Source organism: Carettochelys insculpta, chromosome 17 (assembly GCF_033958435.1).
Source record: "Carettochelys insculpta isolate YL-2023 chromosome 17, ASM3395843v1, whole genome shotgun sequence".
Lineage (NCBI taxonomy): Eukaryota > Metazoa > Chordata > Testudines > Carettochelyidae > Carettochelys > Carettochelys insculpta.
In genome coordinates this window covers 7,365,118-7,382,406 of record NC_134153.1, presented here as the reverse complement: position 1 = coordinate 7,382,406, position 17,289 = coordinate 7,365,118, and the positions used below count along the sequence as shown (strand labels likewise).

General features: G+C 46.6%; 1 protein-coding gene across 4 annotated transcripts in view; it reads left to right on the top strand.

The window, feature by feature from the left end:
• The window catches only part of LOC142022327 (DEP domain-containing mTOR-interacting protein-like), a 39,812-nt gene that overhangs the window by 13,536 nt on the left and 8,987 nt on the right, over positions 1-17,289 (top strand). For all 4 annotated transcript variants that reach the window (XM_075012066.1, XM_075012065.1, XM_075012068.1 and 1 more), the window contains 4 exons: positions 531-709; positions 9,406-9,529; positions 13,719-13,897; positions 16,124-16,309. In XM_075012066.1, coding sequence (XP_074868167.1) covers positions 531-709; positions 9,406-9,529; positions 13,719-13,897; positions 16,124-16,309 — 668 coding nt within the window. The remainder of the gene's footprint in view (positions 1-530; positions 710-9,405; positions 9,530-13,718; positions 13,898-16,123; positions 16,310-17,289) is intronic.

Genomic DNA, 17,289 nt, shown 5'->3' with positions numbered 1-17,289 from the left:
CCTAGGCTACATATTGGTAATGGTTAACAGTGCAGTAAGTATGGTTGGGGGTGAATAAACATTCTCTAAGTTTTGGAGAAGTTTTCATTGGTCACCAGAGAAATAACTAACTGCTGTATTTTAAGACGGGAAAAAGTGTCTGACAATGTTCCCTTACATTGCATACCTGTGAGCATGTTTGTTTACCGTGCAGTATTAGGGAAAGATCAGCTGATTTTAGGTACAATAAGAACTAGTTCAAGCCAAAACCAGGATGGATGGATTTTTGAGATTCACAATTTTCACTTTACTTTGCCCTGTGTTTTATGGTCAGGACTAGCTATTTCAGATGTCAGCCAACTCACAAGGTAGGTAGGTACCTTATGAAAATGAACACAGTCTCACAATTACAAGAGGTGGGGTTCAGCATCCAGACTCTTGCCTAAACTACTGTAATCCCCAAGCCTATGGTGTCACACCCATCGCTGGCATATGACCTCGGGTGTTTCTGAAATGATACCTAGGCACTTCATGGTGTTCTCTCACCCTAGGCTTCGCCTCCATGATGGAAAGCTCATTAAGGATAGGCGCCACCACCTTCGAACGTACCCCAACTGCTTTGTGGCAAAGGAGCTTACAGACTGGCTGATTGCACACAAGGAAGCCCCTGACCGAGAGACGGGTATCCGCCTAATGCAGAAGCTAATGGACCATTACATCATCCATCACGGTTTGTAAACTCTAGCTCCCCTTTAACGTGCCCAAGTGTGCAAATGTACAGTATCTAGATGAGGCAGTTCCCAGTCTGTTCCTACTTTATCAGACTCATCACCGAGGTTCCATTTCTCCAACCCTTTCTCATGCAAGCAGTTCTGCTGCAACCAACTGCAGAACTGGGCTCTGCTTCTTGGGTTGCACGACATGCCTTCTCCTGCACGGCAGCCCCTCCAGAAGGGAGGCTGTGGCTGTGCATGAATGAAATAACTCTCCGAGGCATGTCTCATGGGGAAAGGTGAAACAACACTGCACTGGGTATGGCTCAGTCACCCTGACCTGAAACATCACCGCACTGCTGTTCAGAAGTGAGCCATTTACTGTGGTGTAGATTTTTATGGAACTGAATCCTTACAACATGGTTGTATTGGGAAAACGTTCAAATGGCTGAAACTGTACAATAGAAGACATTTAAAAATGTGGCACAATTCATCTTTTCTGTACCTACCTAGTGTTCCTTGACTTTCCAGCTCCTGTTTAGGGCAGTGACAGTGGGAGTGCAGCCTGCAGGCTCTACATGGTGGTAGAATCATGGTCTACCAAGGGCCAAGGCAAACATGCAAGAAAGACTCCTTTGGAAATGAAAAACGTACAGTGCCCTTTTCAAGGCCTGTCTTTGGAGCCATTCCAGAGTAAAGACTCACTTGGCGCTGAGCTCCAAAGAGGTCCTGACCAATGGCTCCTACTATTTTTAAAAAAAACTTTCAACAGCTCTACTTTATTTTTATACAAACATTAGGCTGGATGGTCACGTTGTGAGCTACCTGGGAAAGGCATGATCAAGAGAACTGAATATTGGTCTGAGAGGAATTCCTGAGGTTTCATTCTGTCTCTGTTCCTTACTCTCTCTACACCTTCCTTGGTTATGTCTCTGCCTCCAAATCTTCATCTGAAAAAGAGGCATAATAATATTTTAATTCTTGAAGGAAGATGTTGAGATTGAGGCCCCAGTCGTGCAGGTGTAGAAGTGCTTGGAGCTGGGGAGGGGGTAATTTCTTAGGCTATGTTAGGCTGTGCATTTTTTCAACTTAATTTACATAATTTTTGTAATGCAGCTCCAAGCTGCCTCCAGGCTTAACTCCCCTCTTCAGCCCCAAGCTGGCCCCAGACTTAACACACACTCCTGTAGCCAGGCACCCTACATCCCACTCTGGTGACTCACTACAGCTGCGCTACTGGAGCCCTGACAGCTTCACTGAGCCCTGAGAGCTTCACCACACTGTGCCCAGCCTCAAGAGCAGCTCAGCCACCTTTCTAAAACGGCACCGCTGCAGGCCAGATTAAAAGGCTCCACAGGCCGGGTTCTGGCCCATGGGCCATGTGTTGGACACCCTGGTATATACTTACCGGAAGATTGACTTGATTGCAGTTGATCTTCCAGGGTTCAATTTAGGGGGCAGCCAGAAAAATCTATCTACACTACATTGACTCCAGCTCCTCAATTGTCATCGCTGCAGTTGCTTATCTTAAATTGACTTTTGGACAAAGTGTAGAGCTGTCCAAAGCATAGAAAATCTACCAAATCTGTTGGTCCTAAACCAAGCCCTAGTTAAGCACACCTTGGAACTGGGTGTGGGATATACCCCCACATTTTGCAGATATTTCCTGTTTTTTCATCGTGGGCCAAACCAAAACCTCCTAATTGAATCAGACCCAGGCTTTGGGGCATCTGAGGTCCTCATGTTTCACACTAGACCCATCTTTACATAGGAAAATAGTTCATTAGGTGAGCTTTTGTGGGACAGACCCACTTCTTCAGACCATAGCCAGACCAGAACAGACTCAATATTTAAATACTTAAATACTTTAAATATTGAGTCTGTTCTGGTCTGGCTATGGTCTGAAGAAGTGGGTCTGTCCCACGGAAGCTCACCTAATAAACTATTTTGCTAGTCTTTAAAGTGCTACTTGACTGCTTTTTGTTTTGATAGTGTATAAACTAGCACGGCTTCCTCTCTGTTACGATCTTCACATAGGCTCACGCTATTCTGTATGCGTTTATTTAAACTAGTAGTCCTCTCTCCTTCAATGCACGTGGAATGTAGGTTTTGCTGCCAGGTGTCATTGAAGTCTTTCTGCGTTGTGGGGTGGAACAGCTGTTTGTGATGTGTCCCATGCATGGGCTCAAGCCGTGTAACCATAGGGCACTTGAAGGAATGGAATCAGCCTGTGTGTTTGACCCTCTGAGAGAGCTCGAGTGATGGCCATGCTCTGTGATACGCTTAACAGAGACAAAATCTGCAACTGAGAGCCTACGGGCGGGGGAGGAGCAAGGGTGACTTATTCTGAATGAGCCTGAATGTTCAGCTTTTAGCTGCCTGCCTGGCAGAACACATCTCCGGCCTGTTTCCCTGGCAGGAGCTACACAAGGCCAGCTTGTGTGTGTCACGCAGAGCCTGATGCTGGCTGAAACCAAAGTAAACACAGACGCCTCAGGTGCCTTCTGCCTGCAGTCTGGGGCAGGGTGGGGCGCAGTGCACAAACTAGGTCTTGGGTTGTGGTGAGGGGAACTCCAGGAGTTAGTAGGGCTTTGTCTGGGGGGAAAGCAGAGGGTACTTGAGGCAACGGGTTATCTGATGCCTTCACTGAGCATTGGGCCTCTCTAGCCTGGTTACAGGCCACGAGGAGGGAAGGAATCTAAGAAGATGTTTTTTTTTTTTTTTAAAAAAGCTGCATCCAGTGTCCTCCAAAGAATTCAGTGTGTTCTCGTCTTGCTGGGGGGATGACAGCTAGTTTGGCTTGAGTGCACTTCCAGCCCCTCCTCATCACATCTTCACTTCACCCTCAGTCTTTTCTGAGAATTGTGGTGATGCTCTTCTGCTTGGCTGTGGCCACGCTATGGTAATGTGGCACTTCAGAATATGCTAATGAGGTGCTTCTATGAATATGCAACACCTCATTAGCATAATAATGACCATCTGGTTTTGGGACGAAGGGACTTTTGAAATCAGGGAGGGTTGTTTCAAAGGCCCCTGGCTACATGGGTGGCGTGTATTTCGAAACTGGCAGTTTCGAAGTGCATGCAGCTGCTGTTATGCTAATAAGGTGCTGCATATTCATAGTAGCACCTCATTAGCATATTAAGAAGTGCCACATTACCATGGGCCTTCTGAAAGGGGGGCGGGCGGCTACTGTGGCCACAGCCCTTGTGTTTGCTTGCCTCTCTCCATTCTTGTCAGAAGCACCAGGCTGCAAATTTCTCTATATAGGAGTTTGCTTGTGGCTTGTTTCTGGGCTGATTAGCAGCAGGAAGCACTGGATGGTATGCAGGTGCTTATTTGTGGGACTCAATTTGTTCCTGCTGCACACCCCTCCCAGAAATGAACATCCATTTTCTGAACAAAGGGACACCGCTGTCTCACAGACCTGCAGGATTTTAACCTCTAGTTTTGGGGAGAGGGTTGTAAAAGAACAGTACAAATATCCTGTTGCTTGAAAAAATTACAAAAGCCCATCTCCAAGTTGAGGGTTACTCTGGAACATTTTTCCACACACAGACCGTTTTCGATAAAATGCCAAAAAACCCAAAAATACACCCAATTGTTTTCCTCAAAATTTTACATATTCAGTTAAAAATAAAAAAAAAAACAAAAAACAACTTCTGCGGAAAGCAAACACTTTTTGCGGAGAAACTTGTTGCCCAAAACACCCAATCTTCCTTCCAACTGTGTCCGCAGGATAAGAGGCAGTTCTGTATGGCCCAGGTGTAGCTTGAGGTAGAACATTTTTGCTGTGGTTGGCACTGCAGTCTACTAGATGCAGGTGTAGGTAGAGCAGGTGCAGTGAATGTCTGTGGGGAAAAGGTCCCCATCCTGTGTTCTTGTCCACCATGGCCCCAGAAGTAGCTTCATGTTAGTGGTGTTGTGACTGTAAGGCCGTAGGGGCCCTTCAAGATGGAAGACCCTGTGGAAATGTAAGACTATTTACAGAAATGACAATTAAAAGGGAATATAAACGGCTGTTGCTTGTAACAACCAGGCACCTGGTGTGAAGTGGCAAGCCCATTGTTTAAGAAGCTGGACAGACCAATGACGAGATCAGGCCCCCCTATTAACTTTGTCTTTCAGAATTTATAAGAGGAGTTTCTCATCCTGTGGCAAGTGGAGTGAGTAGGCAGATTCAAATGAGGGAGAGGATAAAATGAGGACTGAAAATGTTGATTTTAGCGGCTAGATATTCCAGAAGAGTGTTTCCTTCATTGCCCTCGATATTAGTGGAAAAAGGAGATGGGATAATGTGTCATTGTTCTCAGCGGGTGCTGCTGAGCTCTAATGAAGAGTCGGCACACTTCACTGCCGTGCCTAAACAGGAGCTGAGTTCTCTTGTCAACCTGCTTCTAAACCCTTAAAAATCCAAGACATGGGGACCTTGGAGTTTGCATTTATGCGCTTCCTGTTGGCGCTGAGGAGGTGGAAGGCAGGTGCAGCTTTCACTGACTTCAGCCTCTCTTTTGTAGTGGAGTTTAGAAAAAATGCCCTTGACCACTGCAATGCAAACAGTTTGCCTGTTGTCCTCTGCTGCCTGGGGAGAGATTAATGCATTGCATGTTAAGCCGCCATGAATAAATATACCTTCTGGTGCTGGGCTTTATCACAACACCATCAAGTAGCAGCAATTAGTTCAGGGTTAACCATTAACATTAAATCTGATTATTTTCCATATTTCCAGCTTTTTTTCTATCACAGGTTGACCATATCAAAGAAACCCATTATACGATTAAAGCCTTTGGAACACTGGGCTGGGGTGAAACTTTTGGTCTTCAAAGACGTCATCCTCCCATATTTCCATTAAATCACCTGTTTAATGCATGTTGAATAGTGACAAAGAGATAGCTGTGCTAGTTTATACACTATCAAAAAAAAAGCAGTCCAGTAGCATTTCAAAGACTAACAAAATAATTTATTAGGTGATGAACTTTCATGGGACAGACCTACTTCTTCAGACCATAGCCATACCAGAACAGACTCAATATTTAAGGCACAGAGAACCAAAAATAGTAATCAAGGTTGACAAATCAGAAAAGTATTACCAAGGTGAGCAAACCAGAGAGCAGAGAAGGGTGGGGAGAGCCCAAGAATTAGATAAAGCCAAGTGTGCATGCGCATAAGAGCCCCTATAATGAGCTAGAAAATTCCCATCCCAGTTCAAACCACGTGTTGTTGTGTCGAATTTGAAAAAAAAGAGAGTTCAGCAGCCTCTCTTTCCAAACGGCTGTGGAAAATTCCTCTTCAGTAAAACGCAAACTTTCAGGTCATTGACAGAACGGCCCACTCCATTAAAGTGCTGGCTGACAGGTTTGTGAATCAGGAGTGTTTTTATGTCTCTTTTATGCCCGTTAATTCTTTGTCTTAGATTTGTCCTGATTCACAAACCTGTCAGCCAGCACTTTAATGGAGTGGGCCGTTCTGTCAATGACCTGAAAGTTTGCGTTTTACTGAAGAGGAATTTTCCACAGCCGTTTGGAAAGAGAGGCTGCTGAACTCTCTTTTATATTCAAATTCGACACATTAACACATGGTTTGAACCCAGATGAGAATTTTCCAGCTCATTATAGGGGCTCTTATGCACACTTGGCTTTACCTAATTCTTGACTCTCCCCACCCTTCTGCCCCTCTGTTCTCTGATTTGGTCACCTTGACAATAGTTTTTCTGATTTGTCAACCTTGATTACAATTTTGGTTCTCTGTGCCTTAATATTGAGTCTGTTTTGGTATGGCTGTGGTCTGAAGAAGTGGGTCTGTCCCATGGAAGGTCATCACCTAATAAACTATTTTGTTTGTCTTTTAAAGGGCTACTAGACTGCTTTTTTGTTTAATGCATGAGTCTATTCCTTATTTCCTGATTTCTTTTTCTTAAGGGACACTTTGCCCACTACCATGTGGAGAGAATGGCCAGAAATGGGGCTAATTAAAATTCAGCCCCCACTCTCATCTCTCCAAGTCCCAACAATTTCCAGTAGGGGAAAGGATAATACTGTGAAATGCATTGTCTGGGTTTTTGCTTAGTTGTGAGTTATGATCTAAACAAGTACTATAGCGTTCACTGGATGCAAGGTTGGAAACTGGACTTTGTCAATCAGGCCTGCAAGCTGCAAGTGTGTCTTCTTCCCATGGCCTCACACCTGTATGGTGCTGCATATTAATACCCGTCAATCCTCCTCTCTGTCCCATCAAACTGATCAGAATGGAAACCATTAACAATGCTACTAAAATAAAAAAAATAAAATTAAACCCCCTTAATTTCTAAGACAGCCGTGTGTTGGACAGACCTCCTCCAATTTGACCCATCTTGTGTTGTGGCATTTCAGTTTGTCACCAGGGAGTCAATTCAAAGAGCATGGGTTTTTTTTAACCCGCCACAATATTTAACACTAGAACCAGCCAGCCAAAGTCAAGTGTAGTTTTACAAAACATTCCTGAAGAAATGAACATTCTTTTAGTCCAGTCTTTCTCTGAAATGTTTTATATGAAACTTTGAAAGGCAACTTTGGATCTCTAATTAATTCTTCCTTCCTGCCGCACCAAAATTCGACAGGGAAAAAAAAATCTTCTTCCTCTGTGCAGTGGGTGGTCTGGATTTTTGTGTGCATGTGTGTATTTGTTGGGGGTTTTATTTACTAGGTTGTTTCATCCTACTAAAACAAAACTTTTTACAAGAGGAAAAATGTTTTTGAAACATACCCCCAAACAAACAAACAAAGAAAATCCCAAACTTTTGACCTGCTCTACCTATCACCTACTGCAAGCTCACTAGGGATCTCAAAGCATTTTCTCTAAATGGGTATTACCCTTATCTTCTACACAGGAAACTGAGGAAGAGAGGCCTTGTGATAAGTTCAAACAGTAAATCAGTGGAAGAGCTGAGCTCAGTTCTTCTGTGTCCTGGAACGGTTGTCTGGTTATGTGGCCACATTGTCTCCCCATTGTATCTTGCATAATGATCCATTACTATTTGCACATACATACAAACAGGTGCGTACAAATGCAGAACATGAGAATACCCAAGGTATGCATGCAAATGTAGAGCGACCATATCTCCCTGTCCCAAATACGTGACAGGGAGGCCTGGGAGGAGGGGTGGCTCCTCCAAGCCCCAGGGAGCCGGGAAGGAGGCAGCAGCCCCCAGTGCTCCTGGGAGCCCCAAGGAAGCAGCAAGGACAGGGCAGCTGCTGTGCTTCCCCCTCTTCCCTGAACCCCGAGGAAGCTGCAGGGATAGGGCAACCGTGGCACTTCCCTGCCATTTCCTGACCCTCAGCGGGAGGGATGGGACAGCCACGGCTGCCAGTGGAAAATAGGGGACAATTGGTCCCTTTTCTTAAGTAAGTCAGAACACCTTTTTGGCACTCCAAATACAGGACCCTCCCGCCAAAAACAGGACGGATGGTCACCCCGTGCAAATGAGCTGTGGTCCCTTAAATCGGGGGGCTGTCGTAGATTCATGCACCTAACTTTAAAGATCTGGTGTCAGACCTGATGGATCCCAAAATGGATCAGGAAGAGTGAATGTGAATGGATTGTGTGTAAAAGTCTCTTTTATGCTTGCATTTAGATAGCCAAACATCTGCAACAGAGGAAGAGCCATGTAAATATTCTGAGGGCAATTGAACAGGTTTTTGGCTGCTACATCTCTCCCCACCCCCACCCTATCCAAGCTTGCCTACCTGTGGCAGTGGCTTTTTAAGCCACCAAACTATGAGCAGGTTACATTTCTTTCTTTAAGCCCATAGGTGAACTACAACATTTAGACATAAAAAGGGGGGGAAAAAATGAAACAAAAAGAAAATCCTTCCGAATTCTATTTAGTTATCAAACGAGAATTCTAAATGGGGCTATCAAGATTCAGGACTGACTCCAGGTCTTTGAGCAAAGTTCTGTGCATGTGACTGAGTGCCACAAACATGGGTGTGCTGCTGTTGTTCATGGACCCCTGTGTGGTGTTTGAGTGCCTACCTGCCCTAGCGCATACAGGAATGGTTTCCTAACAGCTCTCTAGTAATCAGAAAATGGGAGGTCTGGAAACCAGGCCCCAGTGCATTGTCTGTACTTCTTCAATGACTAAAGCAACAAGAAGTCCTGTAGCACCTTATGGACTAACCGATATTTTGGAGCATAAGCTTTCATGGGCAAAGACCCGCTTCGTCAGGTGCATGAGTTGCGGGGGAGTGGGGGTGTTCAGGGGAGGATTTAAAGAGGGGGTCTCAGTAAAGGGGAGGGCTGGAGCTGACAAGGTCTATTCAGTCAGGGTGGATGTGGCCCATTATCAGCAGTTAATTGACAACTCCGCATTAACTGCCTGATAATGGGCCACATCCACCCTGACTGAATAGACCTTGTCAGCTCCGGCCCTCCCCTTTACTGAGACCCCCTCTTTAAATCCTCCCCTGAACGCCCCCCCCCCCCGCATCATGCATCTGATGAAGTGAGTCTGTGCCCATGAAAGCTTATGCTCCAGAATATGTCAGTTTATAAGGTGCCACAGGAATTTCTGATGTTTTTGAACATACAGACTAACTCGGCTACCCCTCTGGTTCTTCAATGACTGAAAACTGTCTCTGAGCTCAGGCAGGAACTCTGAGCTCAGCTCTAGCCTATGAGTTATGGGGTAGTACGTAAGCCTGCATTCCTGATGGTCTCTGCTTGATTTTCTTCTCAGTTTGTGATGAACACTCGGACTACAAGGACGCCAAGTTACTGTACCGTTTTCGCAAGGATGATGGGACCTTCCCTCTCAACAAGGATGTAAAGGTGTTCATGAGGGGGCAGAGCCTTTATGAGAAGTACGTGAGTTCTTCCTTGAAAGCTCTATCATGACAGCACACCACCTGCTGGCTGTCTTCCCTGCTCTGACTCCTTGCTGCCGTCCTCACTGCAGCAAAGCAGCAGGACTGTCTGGAATTCAAAGATGCCTGTGAACCAGAATGTAGGATCAGGACCCTTTGGGACATTCAGCTCCAGATCTCAACATCTTGACTTGGAGCCATTGCTAGTGAATACAGGATTCTAGTCTATGGCTAAAGTGCTGTCCTGGAATCTGGGAGGTCTGGGTTAGAAGTCCTGCTTTGCCACAGACTTCCTGCGTGAGCTTGGGGAAATCACTTAGACTCTTTGCATCATTCTCCTCTCCCCCCACCCCCCACGTACAAGGGGATAACAGCATTGCTCAGCCTCACAGGTGTGTTGTGAGGAAAAAATGCTTTAAAGATTGTGAGATGCTAAGGTACTAAGCTGATGGGTGGCCCAGATATGTACCTTAGATTCCATGCAAGGCTTCCTTTCCCAAGGGTGAAACATAGGAGAGAGATACATGCACACAGCTGGTGCTTTGGGTCTGACCAGGGAAATTAGCTGGAGACTCTGGATCTCTGCATGCAGAAAGCCTCTTAATAGGTCTGGATAGCAGAGTACAAGTAGCCCATCAGTGTTGCTGCTCTTTTGTGAGTGTGGGAAAGCAAAACAATGGGAAGGTGGGAATGACTAAAAGGGGACCGGTGTTTGTGGGTTGTTAGACCCAGGTGGCCCGGCCAATCCCCCAACAGGGGGACCACACAGGGTGTCTACGGCAAAGCTCGAAACCAAATCCAAATCTCCTGAGTCCCCATCACCTCTCTTCACCACTGCCCTCCCCCTGTTCTCCATTATTGGGGATTATTCAGTATGTTCCAGGGGTTTTGGTTCTGTGCTTGGACCTGGCATTCCAGAGACATGGAGCCTACTGCTCACTCACTCTGAGGTTCAGCAAACCACTTAATCGCTGTGTTCTTTATTTTTCTCCCATCTCTTAAATGGGTATGGAAAACACCTTCCTTGCAGGGATGTCTTATATGACTAATCGTTTTACAGCGCTTCACATCGCGTAAAAAGGTTCTATGCAGGCTAACTAGTCTGCCTGAAATGAAACGCTGCACGGACTTGGCTGTGGAACTGAGGTAGTAAGTTCCAGAAGATATACGCAACCTTCTCATGCTAGTTATTCACTTCTAAGCAAACGCTTGACTTACACCTGCAGGGGTCCTCTCTGTCCTTCCTGCTCTGGATTTGGATGCTGTTGCTGGCATTGCCTGTCAGGTGAAGCTTTCCTTGGTTTCTTGGTAGAGCCAACTTGGAGGGCACCTGCTGCCTGCCCCCCAGCATGCCTTTCGTACCCTGGAAACACCAGCTCCCCATACGTCTGACACCTCTCTCTGCCTCCCAGCACTTTTGGAGGGGATGTGACTCACTCCATCCCTGCTCCTTCCCCTCCCTCCCAAAGTGGGAATGCAGTGATCAGCAGATTCTGACTGTTGTGGTCCCCACTCTGACCCTCCTTCACCTATCATGTGGCCCACCCACTAATTGTGGTTGTCCATCCCTGGTCTATACTGAAGTGCTAGCATGGAGCAGCTGTTCTGCTGTAGCATTTTAAGTGTAGAGAAGCCCTAAGAAATGAAAAGAAGAGTGAGGGGTGATTTAATAGCAGCCTTCAACTTCCTGAAGGAGGGCTCTAAAGAGGATGGAGGGAGGCTGTTCTCAGTGGTGTCAGATAGCAGAACAAGGAGCAATGGTCTGAAGTTACCATTGAGGGGAGCTACCAGAGAGGGAGGTGTAGGTTGGATATTAGGAAAAACTATTTCACCGGGAGGGTGGTGAAGCACTGGAATGTGTTACCGAGAGATGATGAGGCCACATCTGGAGTACTGTGTCCAGTTCTGGGCCCCCATTTATAGGAAGGATGTGGATACACTGGAAAGGGTCCAGTGGAGGGCAACGAAAATAATTAGGGGGCTGGAGCATATGACTTATGAAGAAAGGTTGAGGGAACTGGGACTGTTTAGTCTGCAGAAGAGAAGACTGACGGGGGACTTGATCACAGCCTTCAACTTACTGAAGGGAGGCTGCAAAGAGGCTGTTCACAGTGGTCATGGATGGCAGAACACAGAACAATGGTCTCAAGTTGCGGTTGGGAAGGTCCAGGTTGAACATTAGGAAAAACTTATTCACTGGGAGGGTGGTGAAGCACTGGGATGCTCTACTCAGGGGAGTAGTGGAGTCTCCATCCCCGGAGGTGTTTAAGTCTGGCCTCGACAAAGGCCTGTCTGGGCTGATCTGATGGGTTTTGTCCTGCTTAGAGCAGGGGGCTGGACTTGATGGCTTTTTTAGGTCTCTTTCAGCTCTATTGTTCTATGATTCTAAAGTCCCAGCTTGACAAAGTCTGGGTGGGATGATTTAGTTGGGGTTGATCCTGCTTTAGGCAGGGGGCTGGACGCGATGACTTCCAGAGGTCCCTTCCAGCCCTAGGAGCCTATGATTCTATGAAATGCCTTCCAAAAGTATCTCGTTGTTTGCATGGATGGGGTTAGTGCACCCTCTTGTGGACCTGTCGGTTTCAAACTTCTGGAACGCAGGAAGCTGAAGGTTTAACTGCATTTATGATGTGTCCTCTCTAGATTTTCAGGCGGTCATCACAGGAACAGTGTGTTGCTTTTTGGCTCACATGCTCTTTCCTGTTTTGCATTGGCCTTGAATTTGCTATGCTGAAACCCTCCTCTTTTGCCTGGATTTGATTCAAGTCCATGTGAAAGGAGCATGTTTGCTTAGATTCACCTGAAACAAGCAAAATCACCTGCTGCTTTCTACCTTGGCTTTGGGTTCTGTTACAACTATGTACACAGTTCATTACAGCTAATCTTTCCAATATTAACTGATTGTGCATTAAACTATTGAGTGTCTCTCCTGTCTCCTCAGTTGTGTTTTGAACGAGACCTAGAATGTGGCTCTGGTCATGTGGGTTAAACATCTAATATTTAAAGATGCATTTTTTCACCATACCATTGTAAGGCAATGGGACTTTTGCTGTTTGGTAGGGAGTCCACCGGCTGTATGTATGAGAAAGCAACGGTAGTTTTAAATATAAAGGAGCAGTGTTAAACTGATTGAGTTAAAGCAGCACAGTAGGCTTAAACTGATTCCTGGAGTATATACATAAGCATTTGCATTGGCTTTACTTGCTTTAAAATTGCCCCTTAGTTAAAATCAGTGCTTCTTTCTTGTGGAAACAAAACACAACATTTAGTTGCTCACCCTAGTGTTCGGCCTATAAGGTTCCTTTTCTAAATATTGTCCATCTACATTTAGCAGTACCACCCTACTCAGTTCTCCTTTTACAGTGGTCAAAATACTTAGGTGATTATTTCCCCGCCCCCACTGTGCAGCCAAGGTATGCTTTGTTCTTTGGCCTTTCCTTATATGGCAGCACTTCCAGCCTTGTAAGCCATATCTCAGCGAGGAGTGAGTATTTATTTGTGGGGGAGCTGTAAGTAGAAACTTGCCAGACTCCTGTGTTTACCTCTCGTATCTTTGGGCTGGGCAAGACTCCTGTTCTTGAGGACTTCTCTTTTTCTTGCCCATTCTGCATACCCACCTGGTTTACAACCCAATCAAAGCCAATAAACATCCTAGACAGTCTTCATGGTTCTTAATGGCTTTGATCATGTTACTATGAGTCTGATCTTCTGGGTGCTCAATAGACAACATTCTGCTTGGGAGCAACGCCATTCCAGAAATGCCCTGGGCAAACGGGTCAAGGGGGAAAAGTCTGATACAGAGCATATTGTGATGTATCAACATGTGTTGGGTCCCCTCACAGGTTATTTTCTCTCTACTCATGACCGGTGGAACCACTCATGCTTCAGTTGGCATTAGCTCCCACCAAGCTGCTTGTGTAGGGCTAAAGAACAGATCCCTTTTCTCCATCCACTCCACTCCTTAATCAGGGTTCCTTCTATTTTTTTTTCCCATCCATCGTTAGAATAAATTTTGTTTATGTGCACCAAGGCATATGGGGATGTGCACCACCAGTAGAAACATGCTGGCTCTGGGTGCTTTGCTAATGAGCTGGGCAGCCCCTGAATCTCGCCTGGGCAGCTGCCCAAGCACTCAGCATGCAGGGAACGTGATCCATATCCCTTGGCATTCTCCTCTCTGTGCCAGGTTGATCAGCGTCGAAGACTCCATACTGAAGGCAAGAGAGGAGAATTCTGTGAAGTACCAGAGGACATTCCTTGGCTGTGAAATGATCAACTGGCTCATCCAGGAAGGGGAGACAGCAAACAGAAAAGAAGCTGTGGAGCTGGGCCGAGCGCTGCTGGAACATGGGATCATCCAACATGGTAAGCCAAAATTTCTGGGGATGGGTACGGAAGGTGAAGGATGAGACAAGGTGCCATTGCTGTGCTCAAAACCAACCTCCATTTATACCAAGGAACAAATGCAGGTTGTGGGCCAGCCGCCCTTTTCTCCTCAGACAGAGCAATGGGGCTGCCCAGTTCTATTTTGGGAAAGGGGATTTGGGCAATCTGGCGTCCCCCTGGAATGGTTGAGAACGAACGAGTTGATTTTTGGCCTTTCTGCAAAGTGCCACTCCCAAGGCCCAGAACTGGGGTTCACAGTTGTGTTGGGAGACACTCAGAGCCTGCTCGGGTACAGCTCTGTGTTTCTGACTCTCTCACACACACAGATCAGATCTGAGGTTCTTCGCTAACGTTATATGTGAGGAAATGAGGCAGTTGAAGTGGAGGGGCTCATTCAGGAAGTGTCCCATTTTTATGGCTGTATGTTTCACAGGGTGAGTTTACAGGAGGAGTTACTGCTAGGGTTACCATATTTGAACTTTCAAAAAATGGGACACCCCTGAAAGGGAGTATATCTGTATCAGTATCTACCAACTCCCATGTTAACATACTATAGAGACTATAACACCGTAATACAGCATGAGTTGGTAGATCATCATACAGATGACACCCTTGAGAGGGAGTGTCTCTTTTTTGAAAGTTCAAGTATGGTAACCCTAGTTACTGCATAGCAATCCAGGGTATAAATCTACAGCAGATCAGCTTGCACAGACCAGCACTAAATTTGCTTGCATAGAAAGGCTATAGCTCTATGAGAGTTCTATCTCCTTTCTTCCAGGCAAGGGGGTTAAACCAATGTTGCCTCTCATTTTTTTGCATCCATGGGTGGAATAAAATTTGTTACGTGCACCAAGGCATTTGTGGATGTGCACCACCAGTAGAAACTCATGCTGCTGGCTGTGAGCAGCTGTGGGTGCTCTGCCAACCCACTGGGCAGTACCTGAATCTCTCCTGGGCTGATGCCCCAGGGCTCAGCTTGCACTGGGGAACACTGGTGGCAACTCTTTCACTGCTGATCAGTGCAGCAAAAACTTCTAGCTGCTCTGGGGCATGGGTAGCACAAAACCACTTCTCTCCCATCTCCTCCGGCTCAAACCACCACCAAGAACAACAACAAAAAAGTCTGACTCCTGCCAATGAGCACAGGCCTTATTGGTAGCAAACTTAACATCAACAGATATTCGTGTACCGCAAATAAACCTACCTCTAGCATGTAATAACCCCAGCCTTACTGGACAGAGGGTTTTCACTGGGATGTTTTTTTACTTCACGTTATCAACATTACTTTGGTGTTCTCCTGCCATACAGGTTCAATCTCTCTAGTCCAGTGCTGTCTGGTCTGGCAACGTCCATGGTCCAGCATGATTTTAATTAGCTAGATGTCCACTTATGGGCATGGCCAAGTTTTCTGTGGTCCCATAAAGTTTGTTTACAGCCGCTGGTTCTGGCTCTCAGAGTTCTGTGGTAGTTTTAGCTCTAATTTACCCCAAATGTCTCCTAAGAGCCCAGCGAGCAGTGGGAGTGTTGGTAATGCTGCTAGACAATATTGACCTCCTGTGGTTTGGCAAGTTGTGTGTTTCTGCACTGGTCAGGTCTCAAGAGTGCTGGACTAGAGAGGGTCAGCCTGTACATGGCATTGTGGGAGATGTAGCTCTACACGCTGCTCAGTTTGATTGTTAGAGGAGCAGGGAGGATGACTCTTTACCCATGGCTGGCCTGGCTCTTCCCCGCCCTCACCGGACTCTTGTGAGACTGAGAAGAGGAATATGAATACACCCTGTCTTGAAAATCCTAAGTATTAAAAAAAAAAAAAAAAAAAAAAAAAAAAGAATCCTGAAGCATGGTCCCCAAAAGCCCAGGGCTTTAAAAATAATGATCGCTGGGCGCCTCCTATTTGCCTCTTGCTTTTTGAGTGTTAGGTTTGGTTTGCCTTTTACAGGGTTCTGTTTTCAATCTTTTCTCTGCACCCAGGCGGGTTACAATCAACTTTCTCCCATGAAAGCTGAGTCTCCCCTCATCACAGGATTCCAGGAGCTGGAGGTTTAAGAAAAGAACAGCCCCCTCTCCATTGCGACACTCGCTAGAACCAGCAAGGGTTCAGTGGGAACCCTGCCACAAGGGTGGTCCTCCCCGACTGCTGCTGATGGGTGAGGATGTAGCTCCCCTTGGCCATGACTGACTGACCCTTTCCTGATCTCTTCCCAGTCTCCAGCAAGCACCACTTCTTTGACAGTAACTTGCTCTACCAGTTCCGGATCAACTTCCGTCGCAGGCGACGGCTCACAGAGCTGCTCAATGAGAACTCGCCCCGGGCTTTGCCAGAGAGCCCTGACAGCCCCTTCTGCCTCCGCAAGCTGAACCCGGAGCAAGGCAACTCCAGCTTCCTCTCAGGTAATCAGGGAGGTGGGGAGGGAGGGGGTTCTGCTTCGGCTTCTTTATGCTGAGTTTGTGTAAGGGGCAGGGAGCACTGGTTCTGGTTCTGAATGCCGCTTGAAAGGAACTGGTGCCAGGCCATCCCCTGGGACAGTGTCAGCTGGCAGCTCCTTGCTCTGCTTCCCACATTCTCCCATCATACCCCAGGAAAACAGCTCAACCCCCTCGGTTTCTCCCTTCTCAGGGGGACAACTAAGGCCTCTCTGTGAGGTCAGGGTGACCACTTCACAATATACAAGCCGACCTGTGGCACCTTAAAGACTAACCAATTTATTTATTTGTTAATGAGCTTTCCTGGGTAAGACCCACTTCTTCAGATTCAACTTCAGATGCAGATTCAGGGTCTTACCCAGGAAAGCTCATTACCTCATAAATAAATGTCAGCCTTTAAGGTGCTACAGGACTGCTTGCTTTTGGTGAGTATATAGATTAACATGGGGACTTGTAACCACTTGACTCCCAGATCATCTAGCCCCTCTCCTGAGTAGCGCGGGCCCCTGAACATCTCCTGAAGAGGGCTGCAGATATTGCACACCTGACCCAGCAGTCCCCTATGCATGTCCCCTTGATTCACAGCTCCTGACAGGCAGCGTTCTCTCGAATTTTCTCCATTCATGTTTGGAATAAATTTTGTTGTGTGCACCAAGACATGAGCAGGGGTGCACCGCCATTGACACACATGCTGTGGGCTGCAGGCGCTCCACTAATCAGCTTGGTGGCACCTGAATCTCTCCTGGGTGGCCGCTTACAGGGAACACAGCTGACAGGTCTCCAGACTGTAGCATAGGCCAAGCCCCACGCTGCCTCCAGTTCAGCATCTCAATACAAAGAATTCTGGCTACTCGGGCTTGGAGTTGATGTAGCTCTGCTGAGATGCAGCAGCCATGTGAGAAGCAGGAAACAAGCAGAGCAACATGAGAAGCTGCAAAAAGGATCTT